This window comes from Erpetoichthys calabaricus, chromosome 4 (assembly GCF_900747795.2).
Source record: "Erpetoichthys calabaricus chromosome 4, fErpCal1.3, whole genome shotgun sequence".
Classification (NCBI taxonomy): domain Eukaryota; kingdom Metazoa; phylum Chordata; class Cladistia; order Polypteriformes; family Polypteridae; genus Erpetoichthys; species Erpetoichthys calabaricus.
In genome coordinates, this window is record NC_041397.2 from 163,420,322 (window position 1) to 163,429,795 (window position 9,474).

Here is a 9,474-nt window from a genome sequence, read left to right on the forward strand (position 1 = left end):
GTTCCATCACAGAAGCATGTGCAAAGAGTTACTGCAAAAACTGCATGATGGGCATCAAGGTATTGTTATGTGTACAGGGTGTGCTAGTTTGACTATATGGCAGCCTGGTACTTAGAATGAACCATGAGAGATGGTAAAAGCTTGTAGAAAATGTTAAGAGAGAAAACCAACTCAACAGAAAGAACACATATCTTCAATGCTATTGAAAAGAATAACCACAAACTCTTGTGAGTATAGTAAGAAGTATTACATTGCCTTTGCTGCTTATATCTCATGCTACTGTATGAAATGAACACCTTCTAAATCTGAAAAGTGAAACTAACTATAACTGAGTGAAAAAACACATGGTGACTTCCATGGTGATTGCAATATTGTGATTTCCATTGTAGCAGTAGAGGCTTTTATCGACCTCTTCAACCCTCAGGTACCACGCCAAACACCAGGTAAAAGTCCAAGACTTATTTATGTTATAATAATTACGTGCACAAAGTACCCTCCACTCCACACTACACATACAATAATCAATAATCACTACAAATACCAATCCTCCTCTCCCAGACACTTAGCCACCCTTCCTCCCATCTCAGCTCAGTGTCTGGGCTTTCCCAGAGTTCTTTTATACCCCCTGACCCAGAGGTGTTCCTGTCCAACAATCCACAAGTCCTTATTACTTCCGGGTCACGGTAAAAGTCCTTTTCTTCAACCTGGAAGTACGTCATTTCTCCTGTTCATGTGACCAGGACGTACTTCCAGGTTATAGGGCACATAACAGTCTGACAGCCCCCTTACAGCAACTCCTGGTGGCCCCCATGGTATCCAGCAGGGCTGCGCATACAAACTACAAGGTCCATGAGGCCCTGCTGGAATTCAGGGAACCTCCATGCTGTTGGGAGAGCTCCACCTGGCGGCCTGGAGGGGTGAGCCGGAATATTTAGCTGGCCATCCATCACAGTATGTTAACTCACAATGCAAAATTAGGGGGAAGCCAGTTCAGAAATATTTCTGTGGATCAGGACTTATCAGCACACACTTTCCTCAATTTAGGAAATACAGAAAGGGCAGCTCAAACAGCCAAAAACATCATTATGCTTTTCTTGTATTAATGAGTTACATATTAACTCCACATCAAATAGTCTCATGCCCTGCACAGCTCATGCTAAGATGCCAGATCAAAACAACTATGCTGACATTGGAGATGATTCTAAACACAAGATGGCCAGACATGAGAATTTTCAGGACAACAAATATAACTACAAACAGAATTGTATATGACAAATGACATTATTCTCACCCATTTCTAACTTCCAGTTCAGAAGAGAACATTACAGTAAAGTTGAATGGAGATACTGGCTAGATTAACACTACAACTGTGCTTCAATAAAATTCAGCTCTGCATAGATACCAGATCAATAAAGGACATGGTCTTCTCGATCCAAATTGATGTCACCTTCCTCTACTTCCACTCTTGAATCTCCACTTGATCACAAAGTGGAAGCAAAAAATAACAGAAGAGGATCCTGTTTAAGGATCTTCTGGTTAACATATAGCCTTCTACATGAGCTAGAATAATTCACAGTAGTTATGAAGAGGAGCAGCAATCTATGTGGAAAACCCTTTGGTTGGACAATTGTTGTAGAAAGTAAAAACACAGTGACAGTCTAAACTGACAAATTTTTGATGTTTATTAAGCTTCCAAGTTGTTTCCATTAAAAGAAAAAATCAAAAGAAAGGGAGATATGATATAATGTAATGTAGCACCTTATTTTATGTATATGTTCTGCTGTAACGCCAATAGAGAAAATCTGCAAACTACCACTTGAATGTTTGTTTTTAACCTAATTTGGAACTACATTCTGTTTTTCTTAGAAGAAACCTTGTACACCAACACCCCACCACTATCTTTGTTCTGTCTCTTACTCTGCTCAATTAGTGCCAGGTATATTTGAAACTCCAGAAGGACACTCCTAAGTGCAAGGCAACCACCAAATGACTCGATACAATTCAAGGCACCCACAGAGCTAAAGTGTAGAAACACTGAACAATTTATATCAAGAGTGTGTTTTGGTTTAATTATATGTGTTCCAGCAGCCTGTTTATAAAAGGAAATGAACATGCAGCCTGTTTTTTCAATGCCCTCATCTGGATGCACATAGATAGATAGATAGATAGATAGATAGATAGATAGATAGATAGATAGATAGATAGATAGATAGATAGATAGATAGATAGATAGATAGATAGATAGATAGATAGATAGATAGATAGATAGATAGATAGATAGATAGATAAGAACATATACTCAGTAACAAATAAACAGACACCTGTATTATAGCTCAAAATAAGAATATTGCACTGAGAACTCAAAGCCTTTTCACTTTGAAGGTTACAAATTGTTTGACATTGCACATTCAGTTTTTCTTTAAGAGCAGCCCTGAGGCTGTTCATTATAAAATATTAAATGGTTGTCTCTATGAATTTTTTTTCACCAAGCAATGTTAACTCTTGACAAATGTTATGGGGCTATTGAGTCATAACTTCATTATTCATTGACTCACAGTTAAATCAATAATACTGTACAGATGTCAAGGTTAAAGTCAGTCCTTGCAGGAAGTCATTTTTTGCAGAAAAAAATTATAGTTTCTGAAGGAGACACATATTTTTTGTTAAAGATTAATTTAAAAGGCAAAATATAGCACATTTTCTTTGAGATTCAATGGAAATGATTCCAGTGCATAATTGCTAAAGTTCAATATCTTAATTTGCAACATACCTCTCAGATAGTGCCCTCATTTACTCTACATGTTGTTGTCTTTATAGTCACAAAATAAAAATAATAATAATAAAGTGGCAATGGAGTTAAAAAGGGTCCTGGCCTCACTTGTTTCAGCCATGAAAGAGAAAATATATTAACACAGAAGTTTTACATTTGTAAAACATATAAACTGTAAACTCATTGAATTAAAAATGTATAATTTATTTCCTACTGAAAACTTTTAAAGTGTAAGGTGAATGAATTATTGATATTTAATAGCACTATAAACACTGACAATGCATTACTCAAAAGTTTAAAAAAAGTTATATAGTGCATAATTTAAATGAATGTAATCAGTAATAATATAGTTGTCATTAAAATGACAAATATACAATATGTACCATAAACTCTTAAAAATACTGGTTCTTTAAAGGCATTTTGTCATTCTTTGCTGGGTTATATGGTTCCTCATAGAACTGTTGCTTGACAAAACTCCATTTCATTTTGGGAAGGGTTTTTTTTTGCCTAAGTTGGTTCTTTATGTTTTGAAAACTTCCTAATATGTAGAAAAAAGATAAACTTAAATCTTTGATGTGTGGTATGCTAAATAGCATGACACTAACAGATTAAAAAAAAACCTGGGCTTAGCCTGAGTCATTGAATGCAGCAAGAGTCATTTTAAACACTTGACCCATTTCTGTTCCACAGAGCTGTTACCATCTACTCCTGTGGCTATTTACTGTATGGAGCCTGTTAACGATCTTAATAAATAAAGGTTTTTTCTGGACCCTTCATGTGGCTGAGTTAATTAGGAACCAAAAATGGTTCCCCTGTGGCATTACTCTGAAGAACCACTCTGGCACCTTTCTCTTTAAGCATGTACTTGTTAAACTGACATCATCATTCAACAGATCCTTCTTTATATTGACCCATTATGGAAACCCTTTAATTCTGGTAATAAAATTACATAATTACTTGCATGTTCACGTTTTGAGTTCAAATTTTTATAATGTTTAGTAGCAGTCAATTAAAACTTCTGTTACGGTATTTGACAACTGGTACCCTTCATCAATGCCAAAATTTAGCGATGCATTTATTATGAGTGCTGCATGTACCGGTATGTGAATTAAAATTTGTAGCACCCGTTTTAATGGTAGAATTACAGTTTCTAAAACAAATGCACAGAACTGTAAACTTAAGCATATTAACATAGCTAATCATCTGTGTGTAGTAATCTAATAAACAAAACGTGAAGAAGCAACATTGTTACGCGCTACCTTGAGAGATTCATCAGACAAACGTGTGACTGTCGGTTATTAGCTGAAGTAAATCTGAAGTATTTAACTAATACGTTATTAGGATTAGAGACTTGTCTGTTTTGCCCATCTCTAAGTTTATTACATAAATACTCTGTTAATTTTTAGCCATGTTCTCTCAGGGTCAAGACCTACTGTGATCTGCAAGCTGTACTATTAGAATGACGTCCAAAACAATCAAAGGTTTGGCTGCATGTACAGTAGACTCTCTGTCATCCTCGTCTGTTGGTCTTAACGTGAATCGGGTTTATCGTATGTTGTTGAGTTGCGGCTGCAACTTAAAGCCGCAGTTTATGGAGGATCGGTGAGACCTCTGTATATTGCCTAAGGGCGCAGATCTGAGCAGATCTTCTCAAATCAGTCAAAACTGCCAACTTATAAAGTTAAAATCCTGCATTCACAATATCTTGTTTAATGAATGGAAAACTTTATTCTAAATAATATACAGTACCGAGACGCTGCTTTGACACGACACGTGTAAAACATTTTATAACTGAGAAATTGTGTATTGGAACAGGTTGTTTTACATTAGTCTTGCAAAAGATAACAGCTTATATTTATTTCGCTGAAAAACACCAATCAGAAAAAGTGATGAATTTCTAGATTTGATTTTCGAAATAACTTTTTTACATCTGGAACTGTATGCAGACGTGCGCAGCTCCAGAGCTCCATCTATCCGTTCCTTGCAAGTCTTGAGAGGTGTGTCTGCGAGGCGGGGGGAGTGTGGGGGAAAAAAGGTCTTTCCTGGTTCTTAGCCTTTATAGATTTTAGGAAGAAAGTATAAATATATCTGGCTAGGCGATAGGCTCGCAGAGACGAACGCCGAAGTACTGCTAAAAAGCAAGCCTGTTCGTTACAATGGCCAGCTCTGATAGCTGTCACTGTAGCGGCAGAAAGCAAAACAGCATCCTCTACAGCATTTTGAAAAATGACAGCCAAGCCGAAATACAACAGCACCAGACTCTTCAGCAGCAGGTTTGCTCTTGCGGATCTAAGAAAAACGTAGCTCTTACATGTCCGCAGGTCACCTGCAAGGCTGCCTCTGCTGTTTTGGTAAAGACGCTGAAGTTTATTAAGAACCTGCCGTGCTTTCAGGAGCTGCCCGCAGAAGATCAGTTGGTACTGGTTCGCAACTGCTGGGCACCGCTTCTGGTTCTTGGATTGGCACAAGACCGCGTGGACATTGAGACTATAGAGACCCCAGAACCAAGTATGTTACAAAAGATTTTAACTGGAGGGCAGGAAGACTCTAGAGAATCTCTCCAGGTGAACGAGCAGCATATCTCGACGACAAAGATCCAAGATATAAAGTTTTTTTTAAGCAAGTGCTGGGCTCTGGACATTAGTACAAAGGAATATGCTTATCTCAAAGGGGCAATCCTGTTTAATCCAGGTGGGTGTCCCATGAACTGCATGCATATATATATATATATGTGTGTGTGTGTGTGTGTGTGTGTATGTGTGTGTGTTGTGTGTGTGTGTGTGTGTGCGTGTGCGTGCGTGTGTGTGTAATAATAATATTAATAATAGTAATGATGTTATTGTTATGTGTTATGTGTTTATGCTAAAGCGTTTTTATGTATGTAGAGTTCTCGTAACCAAGAAAGTGGCCAACAAAGATGATCAAAATGGTTTAATTCGTTGTTCAGAACAGGATCTTAATAAGAAAAGCATTACAACCAGTGCAAAACATTGGCCAGTAAAACACGTGAAATAAACTCAGAACACAAAATAGAAAAAGGTTAAGTAATAGCCAGAAGAGCATGCTAAAATATATAGACACGCCAAAAGAAGAAGGGCAAAGGATGCATGAGATGAAAAAAAAATATTATAAAGTTTAACAGGATGGAAGCAGTATAGCCTAATAATTGATCTGAATAAGATTTAGTGTTTTATGTCTTGTTGGTCTATAACGTATGCATTGGAATGAAATAAAAAAAATAGTTTTAGAAATTAAATATAAATGAGTGTAAAGTTGCTCGAATTAACTACAGAGTCGTTTTTATTTCTAGACAAGCACTTGTCTAAAGAAAATACAACATGACACCTGAGCCAGTTTGGTTCTTCGTGACTCGTACAACTGAAGCTCGGAGAATCGTATAGATTTCGGGCAGTAAAAACGTAGCTCTCAAGATGTATCATTGCTGATGTCCTTATAGTTTCCTTTTCTTAAAAAAAATGTCTCAAACAATCAGCAGCACCGATCAAAAATGACTTGTGTTATACTACACGTAAATTAATAGCCATTTTGGAGTGCTAGTGCAAATTGAACTGAGCTTTGTAATGTTATACAGCGTATAGATGTAAAAAAAATTATACAAACAACGTATCCAAAATAATTCAAGGACTAAACTGTTATAACCGTATATACGTCGGCTGGGTGACATGTTCGGTTTAAAACACAACGTGTCTAAGTGTGCGCTTCACTTGCCTGATAGAAGATTTCGGACTGAGCAGAGGGGCTATCAGTGACGTATGACTGTCCAGGTAATGAGTAAAGATGATCTTTTTAAGATAAATAATAATATAATTATAATATAGTTGATCTTTCTAAAGATGCATATGTTGTTTTACAGTGAGTCGGAAAGGTCAAAAACAAGTGCATACTTAACTTTCAGCATCCCCAATAACAGTGAACTGAGAACCGACGTGGACTAAAGACCCACACAACGAAGGGGAGATTGATACCCCATTCTAAAGATTACAAAAAAGGCTTTTAATTGGCCACATTAACATTTACCACTGATCAAAATTCAAATCGAATATATTAATAACGGATGGCAAGGTATATTTAAGGCCTCCATTCGTTTAATAAACCCCTGTAATAAAATTAATGTCAACGGAGTAGGACAGCAGCAGTCTATCAATATAAAACACAATTATCAACTAAAATAATTTAGGTGTAAAATAATTGTTTTTGACGCTACGACAATTGATCAAAAATACATGTGCTACTTATTTTACACAGTGCGTCGTTATTATGAATATTTTACAAGAAGCATTACAAGAGATGTAATAACTTTTGAGTTTCAACATAATCGAATCACAAAAAAACTTTTAAAAGTAAAATATCATATCTCGTATCAATTGTGAATATTTTAGAGTTTTAGTAACGCACTGGCGTGTACTGTAATATCAGAGAACTGCAAAGTCCGCGCAGAAAATTCATAAATTAATGATAAATCATATTCTGACACCAGTCGTATCGGTTATGAGGGGCATGCTGTCAGAGAGGAGCGGGGTTGGTTAACTGACCACTCTAAATTGGCGCCCCGTCCAGGATTGGCATATCCTGAAGTCCAATGCGCCCCTGGATTAAAAAAAACAAAACAAAACAAAACAATGACCTGATAGTTAAAGCAGAATGAGAATATTCAAGTAGTCCGTAACGTGAAACTAACGTGCTGGTAAGCACACATCTCAGAGAATATTTATTTTCTTTAAGTAAAATGTACTGTCATCGTTTCATTATTGCGTTTTGGTTATTTATTACATTTCTTTGTGACAACCGCTTTATCTTTTCGAAATCTCATTCAACCAAACTCCACTGCAGGGTTGTTTACAGTTCTGGAGTACATTTCAAATTCGAATATTTTTGGTAAATCGCAGAAGCACTCTGTCTGCAGAGCATTAATGTTCTTGATGTGTTTTCTTTAGATCTGCCAGGTCTGCGCCATACAACTTACATTCAAGGACTGCAGAGCGAAGCACAGCGGGCGCTAAACGAGTATGTCAGAATGATCCACCGGGAGGACCTTACAAGATTTGGAAAACTGATCATTGCTCTGTCTTTGCTCCGTTCCTTCAGCCCTAATGTTGTGACTGAACTGTTTTTTAGACCGATCATTGGGAACGTGAATATGGACGATTTACTCCTAGAGATGTTTTATGCCAAATAAACTCTTGATGTACCGGAGATAAAGTTTGTTGTATAAAAACAGTTATGAGCGCTTAAAAAGCTCACGTTTACTTAACTTAAATCTTTTTACATAGACGTTATTTTTGTATATCAAATAAAAATTTTTAAAAAAAAACTTAACGTAGGTTATTTGTAGTGTGTCCATCGTAACGTTAAGCAGTGCTTGTTCTTCATTCTGCCGACTTCTATCCGTGATTTCCATGGCTAGCCTACTACGTTTAAAGTATGCCAGTCATTATTTTTATTATATTTTTTCTGTGTAGAGTTAGGGCTTGGTATCGCAAAGTCCTTAAAACTTTTAAAATGTTATAGTTTGACATCAAGATGGCTACATTTGTGAAGCTTATTAAACAATTCAAGTAAATGCAAAATCATTTTAGCACTGTGGCGCAGCGGTAATGCTGCTGCCTCGCAGTTTGGAGACCTGCGAGGCCATTTAGGAGGTTCGCTTCCCGGGTTCTCCCTGTGTGGAGTTTGCATGTTCTCCCCGTGTCTGCGTGGGTTTCCTCCGGGTTCTCCGGTCAGGTTAGGTGTATTGGCGATCCTAAATTGGCCCTAGTGTGTGCTTGGTGTGTGGGTGTGTTTGTGCCCTGCGGTGGGCTGGCGCCCTGCCTCGGGTTTGTTTCCTACCTTGCGCCCTGTGTTGGCTAGGATTGGCTCCAGCAGACCCCCGCGACCCTTTAGTTATGATATAGCGGGTTGGATAATGGATGTTTTGCAGATCACTGTAATCCGGTTTAATGCAAACTGAAGATGTAGTATCACGTTTGCATTATTTTGAAAGGGCAGATTTTAAAGACTAAAAAGCCGTTTAGCCATTATTAAGCTGAAAATAACGTTTAAAAAACTCCCATATAAATGAAACTGAAGTTTTGTGAAATAATAAATCATCCATTAATTAATTTTGTAAACTCACTTGGTAACTTTTCGTGGTCGCAGATTTTTTTTCCTTTAAAGTGTCAATGTCTGAAACAAAACAAGGGCGACATCTAGTGGCCAATTTAAAAACTACATTCTAGCACCTCTGATAACCGTTTTTTTCGGGAGCATCTTTACAGGGTGGTCCAGATCTAATTATGCAACTGTTCAACTGACAACCGTCTCCCCGCCATTTTGGAATGCAGGGCAGGTGCTGCCATCTATCGACAACAAAAATAATTTTAAGTGAAATCTCTATGTGCAGGGCAGGTGCTGTGAATTCTCTATGTAATAAACTTAATAAGTTATAGCATAATGAAAATTGCATAATTAGATCTGGACCACCCTATAGTATATGCTTAATTTAGAAGTTAATCTACTCTCATATTGCTTTATTTAACAATAAATATTATTTAAAATAATAATATAGTTACTCATAAAGATCCATATGTCATTTTACAGTGAGTCTGCAAGGACAAAACCAAGTGCACTCTTAACTTTCCGCATCTCCAATAATAGTAAACTGAAGAGGCAGTGGAGTGTTATTTTGTGATGCTAATTCCGTGCAA

General features: G+C 37.1%; 1 protein-coding gene across 1 annotated transcript; it reads left to right on the top strand.

The window, feature by feature from the left end:
- Nucleotides 1-4,698: 4,698 nt before the first annotated feature.
- nr0b1 (nuclear receptor subfamily 0, group B, member 1) lies at nt 4,699-8,094 on the top strand. Its single transcript, XM_028790461.2, has 2 exons — nt 4,699-5,461; nt 7,726-8,094. Exons 1-2 carry the CDS (start codon nt 4,927-4,929, stop codon nt 7,965-7,967), a joined length of 777 nt encoding a protein of 258 aa, XP_028646294.1. The 5' UTR covers nt 4,699-4,926; the 3' UTR covers nt 7,968-8,094.
- The last annotated feature ends 1,380 nt before the right edge of the window (nt 8,095-9,474 follow it).